The sequence below is a fragment of the Pelophylax lessonae genome (assembly GCF_965119305.1).
Source record: "Pelophylax lessonae genome assembly, chromosome: 4".
In the NCBI taxonomy this organism is placed as follows: domain Eukaryota; kingdom Metazoa; phylum Chordata; class Amphibia; order Anura; family Ranidae; genus Pelophylax; species Pelophylax lessonae.
In genome coordinates, this window is record NC_138771.1 from 503,735,348 (window position 1) to 503,756,321 (window position 20,974).

Below are 20,974 nucleotides of genomic sequence, written 5' to 3' on the forward strand. Positions count from 1 at the left end.
CCCCCCCTTTTCCCGCAGCCAGCCCATTCACAATGCACAGGTTGCTTCACCAATGCGCAGTAGGAAACCTCACTGCCGGCTTCCCTTAAGATGGCGCCAGCACCCGAGAGCCAATTGAAAAATCTGCTTTGGGGAGGACACAACTGGATTCCTGGAAAGGTAAGCGCCCTAATGTAGCATCAGCAACTACAGTTTTTCTAGCTGCTGATTTTTTTTTTTTTTTTTTTTTTTTTTTTTTTGCGGGAGCATGGAGCTTCTTTTAATCTAAAATGTATATATTTTTTTCCTTGCATGTTTTTAATTGATTTAATGAAACTTTTTAAAATGCATGAATTTTATTTCTATCATAGCTGTTTGCAGTAATTTGTTGAATGAAATAAGGGGAAACTTCTCCTCGACCATCTCAAACACCGCTGAATATCCCAACAACATGACCTGTGTTTGGCTGATCCGAGTTCCTTATGGACAGGTAAATCTCTTCACCGTGTTGCATCATGGCAGTTGTAAAAGATCAATTTGCCTACAAACCAATTTGTAAAGTAGTAGGAAAGGTCCTTTGTTGCAATGGGACCTTGATGCAAAGGGATTGTAATGTGAGCTTTTTAGTGCTTGAAACCCCCGCCTAAATACCAAAAAAGGTTAATCTACACCATATGCATGGCATGCACTTCAGCTTGCATGTTTAGACACCCTCTAGAAAACTGACTTGGCTCTATGCAAATGTCAGAGCAGGCAATATATTCATGTACCCATTAACAGTTGCCTCTATGTACCAGGCCAGCTTTACCATGTGTACATCCTTTTTATTTTAGGTTGCCCTCACCTTCACTGATTTCAATATCGAGAACACTGATGGCTGTGTAGCGGACTACATAAGGATTTATGATGGACCCACCAGGAATTACCCCTTGTTGTTGGACAGAGCCTGTGGGACAGTTCAGTATCCTACAATAATTTCCTCCACAGACCAGATGCTTATTGAATTTACCAGCGATTCCTCTGTTCCCTCCGCCGGATTTAGCGCTTCATATAAATCTGGTATCGTCAACTACTCCCAATTTTGTGTGTTTATGTATAGCAATTCCCATGCTAAAGTATTAGTATTATACAGGATTTATATAGTGCCAACAGTTTGCACAGCGCTTTACAATATGAAAGGCAATACAGTTACAATGCAATTCAATACAGGCGGAATTAGACAGCCCTGCTTACAATCTAGAAATTACTATAGAGGTGTGCGGGGTGTGGTTGCTGGGGCAAAGGGCTTGGATTTTTGGCATATATTGGAAGAGTCTATACATGGAGTTCTCAGACTGAGTAAATCCTATATCTAGGCAGGATTTCTAGGATTTGATGAAGTTTGGGGGTTAATTGTTTTGCTAATGGTTGTGTCAACCTATGCCCACATCCCACATATCAAGCCTATGCCCACATGCTAAATATCATGCCTAAATTCATTGTAGCGAAGTCCTTTTCAGGGTCTTTACTGTATATTAAGTGGCACCATCAATTCACCGAATTTATATTAAAAATGTTATACAAAAGTTCGAATAGATACCATGTCATGACACATGGGTTAATAAGGTGATTTTTTTTTTACATTGATGCATTATATGCAAAATCATGCCAAAATACAGCTTTAAGTGTTTCATAAGATCATATCTTCATCCTGAATTTGTGAATGAATTCTGGAAAAGATTGGTTTTAGCCAAGCAAATTAATTTGTAAATATTTTCATAATTTCCAGTCCATACTCTCACCCATCTGCTGTGTTATTTTCAAAGTCACTTTACAAACCCCATTAACAGTTTTGATGAACATGTTCACATACACTATGGTTTGCAATGAGGATAGAAAGTTATTTGTTACCCTAAAGCACAGGTGTCCATGCGGCCCCCCCCCCCCAGGCCATTTCATGTGGACCTCGCACTTCTCCTGCAGCTGCGGCACCCCCCTTTTCTCTGCCCGACCTTGTGTCTGTAGTCGCCAGCAGAGAGGACATAACGCCTTTGCCAGATCCTGCACTCCTCTGTGCAGCTGCAGAAAGGCTCATCTTTGCCCACCCCCCTTCTTAGCAGTCTGCAGCATAGAGGAGGGCAGAACTCCTCCTGCAGATCCTGCACCTCTGTGCAGCCGCAACAACACCTTGCCTTTGCCTCCCCTGGTCTCAGTATTCAGCAGACTCTGGAAGCTGACTCCAGCCCTCCTCTGGTTCTTCTCCAGACCCTGCACCTCTTCCCAGATCCACCCGCATCTTCTTACTGGCAGCAGCACAAGGTAAGGGGGTGCATTGTGATGTAAGGAATGGTGGGTGACTCTTGACTTCTGATGGTGGGGGGGTGGGGTTCTTGACATCCCATGTAAGGGGGCGTTGGGTGCTCTGGACATCTAATCCTACAGATATAACTGTCCTTTTGAGGGCAACCATAATGCTGATGCGGCCCGCGATGAAATTAGAGTTTGACACCCCTGCCTAAAGTATACCTATGACATTAAAAAATGTTACCCTACTGTATGTAGATATCTTGACTGTTTTTATAAAAAAACAAAAAAAAGCCTGTCAGATAATCCTCTGCAGCAGTTTCATGGGTCATGTTAGTCCGTCAAATGCAGTCTGGTTTCCCAGGTGAAGTCAGCTAAAACTATGCCAATGCAGCCAATTAAAATCACCACATTTTTGGCTATCGGGTGGGGTAGCAAATCAACTAGTGCGAAATACTTGCATACAACAAGAATCTAGCATACATTTGGTCACTGCCAGACTCTTGGATTGTATACTTGTATTCCCTAGAACACATTTTAACAATATTTGATATTGAGAAACCCTTTTCTGGTAATGGGAGATTTTGTATGGATACATTTTTTTATTTTTTTTTTTTTTTTTTATTTATTTTTTTTTTTTTTATCCACTCCAACATGGATATCTTACAACATTCTGTTACCTTCTAAAGTCCTATATTTACCAATCTTTCCATGATAGTGCTTTGTCCAATGAGTTTATCATCCATTGGCATTTAAGCAGGTACAGATGTATATACAGTGGGTATAGCAAATCACCCCCCTCCCCCCTTTAAAATGCATTGCTTTGCAGCCTAAAATGAAGAAAATGTTTGGTGGTGGTGTGGTTGTGTTTTTTAGGTTTTTGTATTTTTTTTTTTTTTTTTTTATCCAGCTGTATGCACTCAGTGAGTGCAAATTGTATAACATCCACGTGAAAGTTATAAAGCCTGTCAGGAAAATAAATAACAGATTCCAGAACAGGATCTGTCAGTATTTTGTTGAACCACCTTTTTGGTTTAATTGCAGCCTTTAGTCCAGAGGTGCATAACCGCTGGCGCAAAGAACCCTCGGGTGTGGCCCGGAACCTCCTGCTCTGGCATGGCAGGTTGGCAAGCCTAGATCATGGGTTCTCAACCTGCCATCCCTTAACATCCAGTATGAAGAATGGAGCCGGTGGTAAAGGAAGCATGCGGCTGCAGTAGCGTAGAATAGAGCCGATGCTTCCAGTATAGCGCCGACTCCTGTCACAGTTGATACCCGATGAACTGTCTCCTGGGACAGCAGCCACGAGCCATGTCCGCCATGGGGAACAGCCAGCAGGACCTGCCAGCCATGCCTGTACTGGGGGGACAGCAGCAGTCAGCGATACCAGCGGGAATTCTGAGGTGGCAGTGAAGATTGAGCAGTGGCGTCACTGGGGGGGGGGAGTCAGGGTGCAGAGGGGGCCACCTCCCTGCTTTGGGATGGCGGGCTGGTATGCCCAGATTGTGGGTTCCTGACCCGCCATCTCTGAGCATCAGTAGGTGTGAAGAGCGGGAGCCAGCACTAGAGTAAGCAGAGCCCATGCTTCCTGTATAGCACTGGCTCCTGTCCAATAGGGGGCGCAGGGGCGCCGCCCCTCCAGAAAAAAAAGAAAGATTAAAAAAAGTCTAATTTTTGCCCACTAGGGGTGCCGAACTGTGTCCTGGGTATGGGGGGGGGTGGGGTTTTTGACCCCACCCTCGGCCAGCAGGGGTGCTGATTGGCGCTCTTCAGGGGGTCATCGGGGCGCAGAGCAATGCGCCTGACACCCCCCACTTTTCTGATGTCCGGGCTGTGATTAGTCCAGACTCCAGCCTGGACCAATCACAGTAGGACATCTGGTGACGTGGGTTGTGCACCACCCTGGCGTCACGCTCACCACTTCCGCCTTCTGACTTCTTTCCCACCTGAGCACAGTGTGTCGCGAAGCAGCGGAGGGAAGATGTTGCGTCCGCACTGTCTGTTCAAGCCCGACTCGAGTCACCAGGAGGACCAGTCCAGGAGAAGGACTGAGACCAGGACTCGGCGGGAGTCAGCAAATCGGATCGGGCGGCGGCGGGCCTTCTTCGTGGATGGACGGGACGGCGTCGGCGGCACTGCAGAGACTGCATCCAGATCCAGGCCACAGCTGCGCAGAAATTTCACAGGGCGCGCAGCGTGAGGTGAGGAGGTCGTCATCTGGAACCAGTCGGTCACGGTCGCGGTCTCGGTCGGAAGAGAGACGAGTGAGTCCAGCCCTATGCGGCAGCAGCCCGGTAACTGTAAGGGAGTCCTCCTGTCAGTCCTCCTCCTCAGGCCTCCGTGACCGTTCCCAAAAAAAAGTGCTGGGCAGCCATTGCTAAATTCGATTGCCATTGCCAATTTGCCATGCCATTTCATCTGAAGCACAGCAGCACTAGTCTGGTTGTCTGGGCCCGACCTGGGTAACTTAATAAATCTTGCACCGTGACCTGCCTGTACCTACCTTTTCTGGCCTGGATCCATCCATCCATGATGGATGGATGGACCCAGGCCAGAACAGGTAGGTACAGGCAGGTCACGGTGCAAGAATAATATCAAGTTACCCAGGCCGGGCCCAGACCAGAGTGTGCAGATATCATTATATATATCATCATGGATGGATGAAAGGGTCATGTACGCAGGTCACTACATTGAAAGGGGGCCTGTACGCTTTTCACTGCATTGAAAGGGGGCCTGTACGCTTTTCACTGCATTGAAAGGGGGCCTGTACGCTTGTCACTGCATTGAAAGGGGGCCTGTACGCTTGTCACTGCATTGAAAGGGGGCCTGTACGCTGGTCACTACATTGAAAGGGAGCCTGTACGCTTGTCACTGCATTGAAAGGGGGCCTGTAATGTGGGGTTTGTGCTAGGGGGTCTGTACTGTGGGGTTTGTGCTAGGGGGCCTGTACTGTGGGGTTTGCCACTCTGTGTATTCCATAATAGGGTGTCTCTCACAGTATATCCCATAATAGGGCCCCTGCTCCCTATTATGGGATATACTAGTACTGATGGACCCCTTAATATATGATACATTAGGAGAATTTGTTCACGCAAGCAAAATACAGGGGACAAAATGGGTGGAGTCTATAAGGGGTGGGGCTTCTAAGAAATGGGAGGGGTCAAAATAGAAGGGCGGGGTCTTTCACCCCCCATCTTAAAACTTCACCAGCCGCCACTGCTCCTGTCACTGGCGGGGTGATGCCAAATGCAGGAGCGATACAAGAATCCTGAAGAAGTGAAGATTGAGGTCAGCTGAGGTGCAGGTGAACCGCAGTGCATCCGTGTGAAAGCAGCCTTAGGCCCCTTTCACACAATCTGTCCAAGCAGGTCCGCATGTCTGTGTTTTTCAGGTGGACCCTATCTGACCCTCCATTCACCTCCTATTGAGTGGCAGATGTAAACTGAGCTGTGTCTGTTTACACCCGCCTATCTCCAATCCGATCCACTAAAAAAAAAGGGATCCATCCACTTTTTTCTCTGGGTGGATCAGATCGGAGAGTACATTGCGTAGATTTGGCTGTGTCGTGTCTGCTCTGCATATGCTGAGTGGACATGGACCTGTCCTGCCTGCTCCACTCATTGTGGCCCACAACTGGTTACCAAGGTGCTAAAGTGGCCCTCCTTCCTCAAAAGGTTGGGCACTCCTGCTGTAGGGGCATGAGTCCTGGATAGAGGTGCGCTGTAGCAGACCCCCCCCCCCCCCTGTTTTGCCATGGTGTGTGGCGGAGAGAAGGCGTCCCGGATGGAGAGGTGTGTTGTACTGTAGCGCATCAGGAGACCCGCGGGGAAGTTGTAAAGATCTCCCATGAAGTTGATAAGTGTTAAGGCCAGCCACGACAGTGGCGGAGGTCTTAACACTTTCATCACTGTGGTTAGCAAGTCTCAGTATTCTTCCCTTCTTCATTCATGCTGAGAGCATGGCACCAATACTAGGCTTTTACTTCGTAAACTGGCACCAATACTAGGGGCCTTTACTGAATAAACTGGCACCATTACTAAGGGCTATTACTGCTTAAACTTTTTGCTGAAATTGCTTTAAACTAAAAGAAAAGCTTTTAAGAGTTTTCCTCTCTCAGGTCTGAAGCAATACCTGAGGAAGAAAGGAAAACTTTTGAAAGCTTCTTTTTTAATGTTGGGTTAGTACAATAAAAAGGTATCTTTGCACGCTCCTGTAGCACCCTACAGGCAGGTGCTAGGTAAAGTATAGTGGGCCTTGGCTGCCTAACAGCAGGGCCATGATTTCAGCTGGCTTTTCATGTCTCCCAGGTGTCTGCTGAGAGGGGAGTCTCCCCACTGGCTCCATGAGAGGATTTTCATTGGACAGTGGAGGAAACCTAATCAGACACTCAGGCCTGTATCTACCCCAGAAGGCAGATTCTTCCACAGAGGATTCTGGGAGTGGGTATAAGTTCTGAGGGAACGCTTGACGCAGCGTCTTTGGCGGGAAGCAGAGTCCCAGGAGAGAGTACGGCTGTCTCTCCTTTCAGAGTAAGCAGGTGTCCCGGGTGGCGGCCTGGGAATCCAAAGAGTGTGGCGCTGAGCTGCAGAGGGGATCCGGTGTGCCGAGAACCAGCAGAGAGAGAGAGAGGGGTCCAGGAAAGCCTACAAAGGTTGTGAGTACTGTGGACTGTTCCTGGGGGGGGGGGGTCTGCCTAGTGTCAGAGAGGACCACTCTGGAGAAGGTTCTAGGGATCCAGGATTCAGCTAACTGTTAAAGGGGGTGCCTAGTAAGAGGACCCTGAAGTATTAGAGGGGATACCTAGTCGCAGAACCCTGAAGTGTCAGAGGGGGTACCTGCAGTTTGGGCTCTGAAGAGTCAATGTACAGTGTGAAGAGTACAAAGTTGAGTTGCAGCAGCACAAGTACTGACAAGGAGCTATCTCAGCCAATGAAGGGTTAGAGGGAGCTGTTCAGTGACTTTTGAGGTACACCAAGTATCGGGAGTCAAGAGTTCTTCAGTCCTGGAGCTTCTGAGCTAACCAAGTTAAAGCCGAGGTTTCAGCACCAATTCAGTCAAGCAGCATTTGAAGCGTCGGGAAGCGCTGGTTGGCATTCAGCTGGCACCAAGACAGTGCTAGTGAGCATTTTTTGTACAAAATCCCAGTTAAGCCTAGAAGAGCCAGAGGAGTATCCCACTCATTCCCTTCTCCCATCCCCTAAATGCAATAAAACAAACCAAAGATACCGGAATGGTCATTGTCTCAGTTCTCACACCTGGGTTCACAACTTAAATGTGTTGTAAGTGTTACCGGTACTGATGGCAGACCCAGCTCAGGCCCCAGGCCTGGAAATATTGCTACACTGCATTACTCTTGTACAAAATACAAGAGTAATGTACAAAATACAAGTTTTGACTGGGACCTTATGTGCCCCCCTATATATTTTTCCTAGAGTCACTATTCAGATTGAGGTCAGTGTTTGTTTTTTTTTTTTTTTTTTTTTTTTTTTTTTACTAAACAGCAATGGACAGATCTTTTAGCTATACTGGGCTGCTTTCAAACTGATCCTGATGCACCTGAAGGGTTACCTGCATGAAGTCATAGATTTCTGTTCTTACCTGTGGGTTTTTTTGCACCCCCCCCCCTCCCATAAAGCCATGTTTGTGGAGAATGTGACATTGAAGCGGTTTCAGGAATTTATGACCGAGTGGTCATTAAAGCAGGGTTCTGGCCTATTTTGCAACTTTAGTGATTCCTGGAGTGCTCGCTATGCTGATCAACAATTGGGCATTTTCAATTTTATTCAGTGGTCCCTTACCTTATTTTCAGGGCATTTTTGATTGTACTTCCTCCTTCTCCCCCCTCTGTGGCCGTGGCCACCGACATCACTTCCGCCTTTGCATTGCATCCTGGGAGCTGTTGTCATCCTTATTCCCAGGAGGCTGGAATCGGGAATAACTCCCTGGAATCAGGAAGAAGGACACAGCAGATTACACCGTGGCTTCAGATGCCCACATCCAAGATGGCTGCTCTCAGACAGCGTTTTTAAAAGTAAAATTTTGACTAAAATCCAATACTATACACCTTGTAAGTATGAGCAGAACGGTTCTGTAAGGGGCGATGGATTAGTATTGCAGGGGAATTTTTAGTTAAAGGTATTTGAGGCCAGAACTCTGCTTTAAGTGCATGTTAGAGTGGCTGTAGGCCTCTTAGTAGCCTCCCTGACCAGTTTCCTCCTGGCTTTTATCCAGTTTGGAGGGAGGGTCTGTATTGTACTAAATGCCTTTCACTTCTTAATAGACTTCACTGTGCCTCTAGGCATTAACCACTTAAGCCCCGGAGGATTTTCCTGCTAAAGACCAGGGGGTATTTTGCGATTCGGCACTGTGTGACTTTAACGGACAATTGCGCGGTCGTGCGACGCTGTACCTAAACGAATTTGACGTCCTTTTTTTCCCACAAACAGAGCTTTCTTTTGGTGGTATTTGATCACCTGTGCGTTTTTTTTTTTTTTTTGATCACGCGCTATAAACAAAAAAAGAGCGACAATTTTGCAAAAATAGCAATATTTTTCACATTTTTTTTATATGAAATTCCCCCCCAAAAAAATGTAAAAATCAAAATTTTTTAACAATTTTGGCCAATTTGTTTTATCCTACCTATGTTTGGTAAAAAAAAATCGCAAAAAGCGTATTTTGATTGGTTTGCGCAAAAGTTATCGCGTTTACTAACAAAGGGAAAGATTTTTGTCATTTTTGTTGTTTTTTTTTTTTTAACGCGTAATGGCGGCGATCTGCGATTTTTTTTTTTTTTTTTTTTTTTTTTTTTTTTTTTGCGGTACTGCGACATTGGGGCGGACAGATCGGACCCTTGACTGACATTTTTGACACTTTTGGGGTTACCAGTGACATTTCTACAGTAATCAGTGCTATACATATGTACTGTTACTGTAAAAATACACTGGCAGTGAAGGGGTTAACTTTATTTGGGAGGGAGGGGCTGTGTGTGTCCCTAGGGGCGTGATTCTTACTGTGATTGGCTGTGGCTCTAGCTGTAAGGACACTGATCAACGGATCTACATACTAGATCCGTGTGATCAGTGTCTTTACAGCGAGGAGAATGACAGGCAGCTTGTTTACACAAGCTGCCTGACATTCTCCCTCTCCCCCGACGATCGCTGAGTGGCCGGCGGACATCGGGTCCGCTGGTCACACGCGCGGGGGGGTCCGTGACCGCGCGGGAGCGCGCTCGCTCCCCAGACCCTCCCAGGCTAGTGACGTTAATTAACGTCACTCTGCCTGGCAGGGGCTGACCGCCGCAGTAAATCTACTTGCGGCGGTCGGCAAGCGGTTAATAAAGCATTATTTTTTTTTTTTTTTTGCATTCATCTCCTGACTTGACGGTCCAACTTTATCTCCGAGATCTCTTGACGGTGCCTTGCCACTCATAGTTGATTGCTTCAGTTGCACTACCAGGGAATGAAATGCTCCAGGAAAGCTTTTTCATGCTGAGCTAATCAAACATTTGAAAGTCAAATGGCTTTTTGTTCCATTTGAGAAGGTGATTTAGCTACATAGGAGTTTACAAGTCCATTTTTGGAAGGGGGGGGGGGGGGGGGGGAGTGATCCTTTTTCCAACTCAAGTGATTCTGTTTTTGTTTGGAAAAAAAAGTTTTTAACTTGTTTTTGGTATCTTTTCACTTGAATGTTAGAAGTTGCACTGGGTAAAATAAAAACGGTCTGTCTTCATTTCAGGCTGCAAAGAAAAAAAAATGTGATTGTTTTAAAGGGGGTGATTCTTTGTGTGTGTAATAATGACCATGTTAAAAGTGCTTAACCTTATGTCTTGCAATATAGTCCTATGAACGGACTTGTAGTCTCTAAATGCTTTGAATTATTGAGCTTGTTAAAAACTGTTTTTTTCTCTATCGTCCATCGACAGACGCAGCCTCATCTCCATGAGCTGAGTGGGTTATGCTCCTCCCATCAGGAGTAGTCTAGGCGGGAAAATTTGAATGTACACGCCCTAGGGGCTATCCCTCCAGGCATAACCCCCACTGCCACGGCCCAGCACATCAGTTTGTTTCTGCCTAGAGAAGGAGTAGGTTTCCTGCTGGGACTCTGGTCTCCGTTTTTATTTCTCTTTACTCAATTGCTAGCTAGTGTTCAGAGCATGAGCAGGTTATAGTTACGACCTAGGCCTAGCCAGGATGGCCCCCCTTTTTCCGGAGGGGGATGAGCCTGCGAGTGGATGCCTCGCTGGGGAGCGATGACATATAACGCCCTGAGCCACAGCGTACCCCTCGGCTGGCAGCACTTCGGGTGGGAGGCAGTCTGCCCGGAGCGGAACCCACCCAGTCCATGGTATGGTAAGTAAATGTGCCCCTGCTGGCCTTGGGGGGATGTGGGCCCTCTCCTGGGTACAATGGGATTTGTGCCTCACAAAAGATCCCCCTGACCTACCCGGTCTGTGTCCTTCCCTGTCCCTGTGGAGGCTGTGTGCCCTGGCAATCTGGGGGGGTGATGTGGTACCTTGGGCTTGCTGGTACCTGTTGTGGTTCCTGAGGCCTTCACGTTTCGGTCCCCAGCCGCATGGTTCGCCATGGGCGCAGCTATCTTAAGTGTGGGAAATGTTTTTTTTTCCCCCTATAGACTTGTATGGGGCAGCCATTTTTCCCTGTAGCTTCCTATTTTGTATGGGCATCCATCTTTGTGTAGCCCTGGAACTATACTCAGCAGTGTAACCTTATTCAGGCGACATCACTTCCTGTGCAGTCATTTACTGCTCCTGAGCCGAGGTCACTTCCTGCCTTTCTCTCCATGCTGCTGAAGGATTCAGGATGACTGTTTGTCTGAGGTGGTACAGTACTTGGGGTCCCTGCGGGCATATCCTTGCACTTTCTGCTGTCAGTTTGGTTTAAAGGGGTTCCCTGCAGACCATGGCGATTGGTGGTGGATACCACGATCGGCGCTCTTAAAGCGACAGTACATCGTCTTTTTGAAAATTGCAATATGGAGTCCCAAACTGTGAAATCACCCTCAGACCCACTCTGTGACTCCCGGACAGTTTGGATGCAAACTGTTGATAGCCGAAAACGGCCGCTGCCTTCTCCTTCTATGGAGGTGTCCTCTGATTCAGAGACTGATGGGGTCGCTGTCCTCGCAGTCAGATGGTGAAGAGGACCTGTCTTCAGCTGCAGTGCGGGAAGGTGCCTTAGTGGAAGCCCTGATTATTTCAGTGCGCAATTCTTTAAAATTGGCTGAGCCCATGCCGGCAGGGACGTGGGGGGGCTTTTGGCTCTCAATGAACAGTCCGGCATCTTTGGCTTTTAGTTTTATTGTAGGAACTTGGATAGAAGGGAATGAGTGGGATATTCCTCTGGCTCAACTAGGTACAAATCTGGGACAAATGCCGCCTAGCGCTGAAGGCCGACCAATGCTTACTGGCGCTTGTAAAACTGACTTGCGGTCTGTGAACTAAACTTGACTTTTGCTACTTCCTCGCAGCTCAAAAGTCCTTTAAACTGCTCCCTGTAGTCTTCACTGACTGACTGAGGTAGCTACTTGCAATGCTGCTGCAACACTTGGAACACTTTACACAGGGCCCAACCGCTGGCACCCCTTTACTCTTCAGGGTTATCGCTGCTACCCCCTTTACTCTTATTTCTGTACTAGCTCCTGGATCCCTCTGACCTTCTCCGGAGTGGTCCCCTCTGCTAGGCAGACCCCCCACGGGCAGTTTGCAGTACTCGGAATGCTTTCCTGAAACTTGACCCCCCCCCCCCCCAACGCTCCGCTGGTCCTCGGCACACCTGGATCATTACTGCAGCTCAGCTCAGCCCTGTGTCCACTCGCCAGCCACCTGGGACACCCGATTCTTCCTGACAGGAGGAGAGACAGCTGTCACCTCCCTCCTGGGACTCTGCTTACCGCCAAAAACAATCTGACATGTGTGCCCCATGGACTTATACCCCCTCCCAGAATGCTGTGTGGCAGAATCTGTCCTTCTAGGATGGATACAAGCCCTGGTATGGTATTGGCCAGGTTTCCTCCACTGCTGAATGAGAGCCCTCATTGGGATACAGTGGGGAGACTCCCCAGCACAACAAGCACACCTGGGAGCACATGCCAGCCTAGCTGAAAATAGGGCCCTGCTGATAAGCAGACAAGGCCCACTATACTTTACTTAGCACCTACATTGGAGGGGGCTACACTAGGGTTTTGGCCTTTTTACAAAAAGGGGTTGAGCAGCGCTTCGGCGTTGGGTACTATCAAGGGCTAGGTGTCAGTCTTGGCTATTTACTTCCAAATAGCCACTTAGTTTGATTCGCACCTTCATTCTGGGGGTGTGTCATCTGGCCCCTCCGATGAGATCCTCGTTACCACCGTGGGATCTTAATCTGGTTTTGTCTGTTCTTCAAAAGCCTTCTTGAGAATATTAGGGAGGTTTCTCTGCTTTCTTTGTCGCAGAAGGTTTCCTTCCTAGTGGCTATCACTTCTGCTCGCAGAGTCTGAGTTGGCGGCGCTGTCCTATATTTGGTGGACCAGAGGGATAAAGTGGTCCTCCAACCTAATCAGTCTTTCTCCCTAAGTTGGTGTCGGATTTTCATCTTAATGAAGAGATTGTGTTGCCTTATGTCCTAAGCCTAAACATCCCAAGGAAATTGCCTTGCACTCCTCTGGATGTGAAAAAATAGAATTATCCACCGCGCTAACAGGATCAAAAATAAATAAAATGAAGCTGCTAGCACACCAACTGACATCTGTTGTATAAAATAAAGTGCAGCGCTACATAAATGAACAAATGCATATACACGTGTAATAAAAAGTTCATGGAGTAAGTCCCAAGTAAAAAGGTGTAATCCAAACTCCTAAGTGATGGTAAACCGTGATAGGAATCCCCACACCGAAAGACAGTGGATGCGCTCACCGGAGGGTATGGACCCAAAAATACTTTATAGTACATGGCTCATACAAGCTGGTAATTGCTGGAATTCCCAAACAGTAGCTTGAAAACCGGATGTTATGAAGAGGTGGCCAAAGCGTCTCAAAGAAACTTGAAGGTCTGTGATACATGGAGGAACAAGCCAGACAATGCCGACATAGTGTGAAACTGCTTAAACTTTGTCATAAAAAGTCAGACACACTTGCAAGCATCCAGTAGACATAAGCAGGAAATACAGAAACTGATGGTAATTATGACGTTTCTGACGCGTTTCCTCTAATAAGACATATTCATAGGAAGCTGCCATAACAATTTACCACCTCCAGTGCTTTATATATCTGAATATCCCCCCGAATTAGATTAGGTATTGGCTACAGCTGAAGATGCAATCCTCCACTTCCTCCAAAATGGCGCTGGCGTGTAACCCAAGCCTCATTCTCAAAACCGGATGTCAACTGCGGAGGCAGCATCGCTTCCGGGAGCGGATGTCAACAACCACTGCTGGAAATCCCTGCCCTCAGACGTGAACAGCATGCGGGGGAAAGAAGCCACACCATGGTCACTGGGGAAACAGTAAACCATTCAGGGCCAGGAGAGTAGCGGACATGGGGAAGACGGTCCACGATCACCAGGGCAGGACTTGGATATTCATCATACCCCGGAGACCGTTATGGAAAACAAGATGCATAAAAATGCACTACTCGCCCATTATCAATGAATGTCACAAACTAACAATTGAACAGATGGCGATACTATACACCCAACTGCCCTGCACTTAACTATAAGCACACTGTGGGACTGAAATGATGCGCGTAATTGCAAAGTGCCTAAATAAAAAAAAAAAAAAAATTAAGGTGAAACAGAGTGTAAAGGATATTAAAATTATAAACCTCTATACATCTAACAATATGATGTGGTTTGTTGACATCCGCTCCCGGAGGTGACGCCGCCTCCGCAGTTTACATCCGGATTTTAAAGTTGGGCTTGGGATGCACGCCGGTGCCATTTTGGAGGAAGTGGCGGCATGTATCTTCAGCTGTAGCCAATACTTAATCTAATTAGGGGTATATTCAGATATATAAAGCACTGCAGGTGGTAAATTGTTATGGCCGCTTCCTATGAATATGTCTTATTAGAGGAAACGCGTCGGCAAGGTCATAATTGCCATCAGTTTCTGTATTTCCTGCTTCTGTCTACTGGATGCTTGTAAGTGTGTCTTTGAACTTTTTTTTGAATAAAAGTTTTTAAGCAGTTTCACACTGTCGGCTTTGTCTGGCTTGTTCCTCCATGTATCACTGTTGAGACCTGCTAGTTCCTTTTGAGACGCTTTGGCCACCTCTTCATTACATCGGGTGTTCAAGCTACTGTTTGGGAATTGCAGCATTTACCAGCTTGTATGGCCCATGTACTATAAAGTGTTTTTGGGTCCATACCCTCCGGTGAGCGCATCCACTGTCTTTCGGTGTGGGGATTCCAATCGTGGATTACCATCAATTATGAGTTTGGATGAACACACTTTTTTTTTTTATTTTGAATTTCCCTTATGTGTGTATATGCACTTGTTCATTTATGTAGCACTGCACTTTATTTTATACTCTTCTGGATGTGGTTCAGGCAATAAGGGTTTATCTGATGGTTACTGAGTCCTTCAGGAAGTCTGACTCTTTGTCCTTTCGGACGGTCCTCTCAAAGGTTTGGCTGCGACCGCTGTGACCATTTTGAGACGTGATGACTGAATAAGCCGGAACAACCGTCTGCCTGATCCAAGGGTCAGGTTCCTCCTTTCCCCGTGAAGGCGCATTCTACTAGAGCGCGGAGTGCCTCTTGGGCTTTTTGCCATCAGGCCTCTGTTGTACCAGTTTCTAAAGCAGTGACTTGGTCGTCTGTACACACCTTTACCAAGTTCTACAAGGTGGATTTGTTGGCATCTTCGGATGCCTCTTTTGGCAGCAAGGTTTTGCAGGCTGCTGTTTTTTCATAATTTTTTTTTTTTTTTCCTCTTGGGGGTCTTTTTTTGGGTGAGCTCCTGTTTGGTTGAGCTTCATGTTACCCAGTTGTTTAAGTTTAGCCCTTGGAGTTTACATTACTTTTGATTGAATTCTTCCCACCCCTCATGCCTACACTGCTTTGGGACGTCCCATTCAGCTAATGGAAGATGACGCGGTGTCTGTCAGTGGTTGATAGAGAAAATAAGATTTTTGTAAGATCTTTTTCTCTGAAGTCCCATTGACAGACGCAGTACCCGCCTCTATAATTTTTTTTTTTTTTAAATCCGAAAACATCTTTATTGAGAGAAATTCACATCACCACAGTAAGCAACAAAACATGGTACATGCATAGTAGCAAGAAATCACCACCACCATATGGAGTAGTATACATAGTAAATACGCCACCACCCCCCTTAAAGCAGGCAACCCCCAACAGTGCCAGGTACAGGATGACTTCCCTCCAATCCACCCCCAGTGCCTCAATCAATCATCCCTCAGCAGCCCCAACACATATTCACACATTTCAGATAACAAACGGTCCAGGATGAGGTCAGTAGGAGCCATTTCCGGGCAATTCAACCAAGCACCCCATACTTTAGAGAGTTTTTGCTATGTTGGTATATAACCTTCTCCATTCTGAGAGTGCCCCCTATCTGCTCTAGCCACATCCTAAAAGTCGGAGGGTCAGGTGCAGTCCATTGTCGCAATATAAGTAGACGGGCTTGGAACAGGGCGCGGGAGGCCCCCAGGTATATCTACTCCCAGGGTTCTATTAATCGCAGAGTGCACCTCAGTCCAGTACCTGTGCAGCTTTGGAGAGCGCCATAGCAGGTGAATCAAGTCACCCACCTCCCTTTGGCAACGACCGCATATGTCGTCGTCCCGGACACCCATAGAGTGCAGTTTTCAGAGGAGTATAGTGGACTCTTAAGTAAAATGTACAATTGAGATACCTGATGCGAAACATTCAAGGAGCATGTGCGGACCGACTCTAGGGCCTCCTCCCACTGCTCACCTGGGATCTCTCCCACATCAGTGCTCCATTGGTCACAGGCCCTGCTAGGGTATTTTTCTAGGCACGTGCTCAACAGGGCAGCATAGCAGCTAGATATGAACCCCTTGGTGTCAGTGAACTGTTGCATAAGGTAGAATGTTGGAGTAGGCGACAGGTGAAGCTGTCCTGTGACAGCCTGAGCCCGCAGCGCATGTTGTAACTGTAGGTAGTAGAATTTCATGTGGTCGGGTAAGGAGAATCGCTCTTGTAGCTGCGCAAAAGATAGCAGGGCCCCTCTGCGGAGGATGTGCCGCAAATGAGTCACCCCCAAAGCCCGCCATATATCTGCCTGATCTAATTTGCACAATTCCGGGTAAGTGCGGTTACCCCAAATCGGACTGAATTTAGTGTAGCCCGTCACATGCTGCATTTGTTTTCTTATCCCATACCTTCTGTAAGAGGCGATACGTCGGGTATCGCCGATTGGGTTTGAACAGCTGTGCCTCCGGTATCCCAATTGCCCCCGTGAATTCCTGCATAAGTGAGTCCCCGACATCGCGCCTACCAGGTGTTGCATTTGGGAGGCCAGATAGTACAGCCAGGGGTTGGGTAGGGCAAGGCCCCCCCCCCTTCCCTGGGCTTCTGCGCCCCTATAATTTAGGGACGGTTTTTCCTTCACTGCAACCAAACTGGTTTGCCTGTGGGGACAGCCTGCTTAGACTACTCCTGCAGGGGGCAGCATAACCTATTCAGCTGATGAGGCTGCATCTGTCAATGGACTTCAGAGAAGATATTTTATGCCCATACAACATGAAACCATAATGTGATCAAAAAATAAACGCGAAAAACTTAAGTAAAGTCTTTCAAAGTTCTCATATAAAGTGCTCCAAACTACAATCCTAAGGTGCTGAAGTGCTTCATGTAAAACATGCTGTGAGATGTGCCACACTCCTCTTATATCCCCACTCACCAGAAAAAATGGACCCACGGCTTTTCAGTCTGGGGTCAATCAAACTTGTCTGGTGTTGTGGAGAATCTGTTGTGGCTAATGACCTTTGGGCATTTAGGGACGGCTCCCACCACTATTACTCTTGGGGCGGCTATAATATTCTTCAGGCTCAATAAGGCAGAATAATGCTCATAGGGAAGTACTGTAAAAAAGTTTTTGTGCAAAAATGCAAGATGACTCGCAAGAATGCAGAAAAAAACGAGCATGGACAGATCAGGAGGCTGCTTCGGGTTCGCCGCTGATGACGCGCAAGCATCATTTTGATGACGTCTTGGAGGGGTGAAACGCGTTGACTTCCGGTTCTGTCAAACCAACGGCGTCACTTCTGTCCTCTGTGGAACGCACGCCATCAGTGGCAAACCCAGGAAAAGGCCTAATTGTCTGCCTGTTTTTTTATCTGCTTTCTTGTAAGTTATCTTGCATTTTTGCGCAAATCTTTTTACAGTACTTCACTATGAGTAGTGGGTCTTTTTTTTTTTTTTTTTTTTTTTTTTTTTTTTTCTGGTTAGTGGGGATATAAGAGGAGTGTGGCACACTTGACAGCATGTTTTACACTTCAGCACCTTTATGATTGATGCTTGGAGCACCTGAGCACTTTATAATATGAGAACTTTGACAGACTTTACATATGTTTTTTTCACTTGGCACATTTTGGTTTTTATGTTGCATGGGCAAATTATGTTTTATAAGAAATATATGAAGCTGAACTGGTGTTCACGCTTCAATTGGCTAGATTTCCTTTTAATTTTCGTTAGAAAGCTTTCCTGCTTGATGCTGAATGCTTTTTGTGGGACAAGATACTGGCCTGCATCCTCCTATGCCACTAGTTGTAAGACTTTTTGCATTATACTACAGGGCATTTGTCTGTCCCAGTGACAAGGGCAGCCATCAGAAATTGTGGGGCCCCTTACACAGATTTAGACCTGGCCCCCCCGGGCCATCCCACCGAATCCACCAACTAGCTATCCCACTGAGTCTTTCACTGCACACACTTTTATTTTATCAATCTTACAACTTAATATATGAAAATGAAGTATTCCAAGTCATCAGTGCTTTCAAGATTTAGCAGTAAAGAATTATATTTTGCCCAAAAAGACATCCCAATCCAGCACCTGTACGCACTCAGCCCCTGCTCACCCCTGTACACACTCAGCCCCCCCCTCACACCTGTGTGTGTGTGTGTGTGTGTGTATATATATATATTTAAAACACACATATGTACATACACACACATGTGCACAAACGCAGACATGTACACACACACATACCTGTACACAACCCCCCTTCACTTGTACAATAGCCCTTGTAAGGTGGTCTTTCTAGTCCCAGCTCTTCTTTCCACATGTGGATGAGACAGAGGAGCTGCAGTCCAGAATATAGGACCTGTACTGTGTACAGTGCACACACGAGTAGTGCACATGCAGGAAGTAGCCAGAGGTGGCAGCAAAGAGCCCTATGTGAGCTAAATGACACACAGAGCAGCCGAAGCTGCCGACTCTCACTCAGAAAGCCAGCGCAGCCACCGAGCACTTCTGTACCCGCCCCGCCTTCTCTCATTCTCGTCAGGCAGCCGGGCCCGTTGAAAGGCTCAGGGCCCCTTACAAGTGTATGGGCTGTACCCCCCTGATGGCGGCCCTGCCAGTGACTGCAAAGGGAAGGAGGAAAAACCTCTTCACTGTATTTTCATTGATCTTGAATTGAAGAAAATAATTTTGGCTGACATTTTTTGGCATTACCCATCCTTGATTTGGTGTTTTTGAAATTCACTTGTCTCTCTCTGGGTCTCTTAAGCAGTTATAACTTGGTTATTTTTCCTCTTTACAGTCCCATGTGGCGGATTTTACTCTGGTGCTGTAAGAACAATCACTTCTCCGGGGTACAGTACCGGTGATGAATATCCAGCTAACCTGAATTGTAACTATACAATCTATGCGCCTGTTGGTTATCGGGTAAGACTTTTTTTTTTTTTTCCCTCTACAGGTTTACAAAACCACTCATTTGTAGCCACATCTCCATTTTTTTTAACAAGACCTGAAGCAAATTTGCAGACAGTGTGCAGGGCTTAAAATGGTATGGTTAAAGACCTAGGCCTATGCTGCTTTGGATAAAGTATAGAGTTCAGGCTTGTGGAGTATGTAACAGTGCATGGTTAGAAATCTGCAATGCATACAGCGCAGAGGTCAGCATTTTGTAATGCAGAGTTCAAGGGTTTAGGTCACAAGCACGTAATGCACAAAGTTCAGGGGTCAGGTCAGGAGCAAGTGACTTGAGTGTTTCTGGTCTGGTTTCTCCCCCCCCCCCCCATATCCTTTTTTTTTTTTTTTTTTTTTCTTGTTCCCGGCACTATCCCTGGAAGCTGGGCACCATAGTGCATTACCATGCCTGGCTCCATGCTCCAACTTGGGTGACACTGCAGGCATACATACAAAATGGATTTGCCTCCACATCTGTGGAAACGTGATGTGCCACTCAGGTTGCTATAGTGGTGCCATTTTTGGACTGATGCTTGTACAGTATGACTCGAGTTATAGTCTGAGCACTACAGTGCCCAGCATCAAGGGACGCCTGTTTGCTAGGGACAGACCCCTCACATTGGGGACTGTCCCTGGGAATGTGGGACAAATGGTAACCTTTTACATGAGTGTATATCTGTCAGCAAGGTCTTATTCTTAACTCTATAAACCAAATCTGAAGCTATTTAGATTATCAAATTAAAGTTCCAGTGTTGACTTTTTGCGACAGTGATATCTGGGATGTTTTGTACATTGTGAAAATATCCTTTCCTGCTGTTGTGATTTGACTCGTTCTGCAGAAGCCTGCACAGCCAGAGCTTTTCAAGCATCCACTGCAACAGGAGCCTGACTTTTTTTTTTTTTTTTTTTCCAGAATTAGTTTATGGCTATAGATGCATCTCAAAATTATAAGATTATCAAAAAGTTTATTTTAGTAATTCAAAAAGTGAAAGTTTTGCATAGTAGTTGAGGTTGAATAAAGATAATAGTCCATCCAGTTCAACCTGTGTAGGCGTGCCATAATCATATCTCATAGCCCTTAATGTTCTGATCCTTGAGTCTTTTGAAAGTAGTGTTGCCTGAGGTTAAAACGCTTCTCCTTTTTTAATTCTTTCTACCTTCCTCCTAGATCATGTTGACGGGCACGTGTGAGCTTGAGGATCCTCTACAAGGTCTGTGCATTCGTGATGCCTTGTTTGTGTATACTGGAGGCTTAGTGGGCTCCCAGAAATCCATGTTTTGTGGTAAACGCTCCATTCCAACCAAAATGTCTACTGCAAATCAAATGCTGCTCAATTTTATCAGCGATCGCTCTAAACAATTTAAAGGATTCCTGGTGACTTATGACTTTGGTAAGTAAACACTTCACATTAAATGCTAAGGTCCAGATGTCCTGTTTATACAAAACAAATTGTATTCATATGAACGTTATTTTGCTGTTTTTTACACTGCTGTCTTTCTGTATTGGTTTGTAGGAAAGGTACCATGCAGTCATCGGGGGGGGGGGGGGGCAGGGAATGTAGATGGTTGCAAATAACCCATTGCAATCTACATGGCATGAGATTATAGTTGAAATGGTTCACATGATTCATCTTGTAATCCTAAAACCTCAACATTGTCACATGAAGCTTTTGGAGCCAAATAAATTGTTAGTCTAGACAAGGATCACATGGTCCTTGGTTAGAGGTGTTTAGTGATTACCTTTCAAACTTCAGAGTGTGTGATGTAATTTTGCAATTCTGTTTTTACAGTGCAAGCATGAAGACGAACCATATCCCGATTAAC

The 20,974-nt window shown here is 46.3% G+C and overlaps 1 protein-coding gene across 1 annotated transcript in view; it reads left to right on the forward strand.

Annotated features, from left to right (window-relative positions):
• LOC309552729 (embryonic protein UVS.2-like) overlaps positions 1 to 20,549 on the forward strand; it is a gene marked incomplete at both ends in the record, with an annotated part of 38,912 nt that extends 18,363 nt beyond the window's left edge. Inside the window, 4 exons of the mRNA XM_082253652.1 lie at positions 351 to 469; positions 813 to 1,038; positions 19,002 to 19,126; positions 20,319 to 20,549. Coding sequence (XP_082109778.1) covers positions 351 to 469; positions 813 to 1,038; positions 19,002 to 19,126; positions 20,319 to 20,549 — 701 coding nt within the window. The remainder of the gene's footprint in view (positions 1 to 350; positions 470 to 812; positions 1,039 to 19,001; positions 19,127 to 20,318) is intronic.
• Between the last annotated feature and the right edge of the window lie 425 nt (positions 20,550 to 20,974).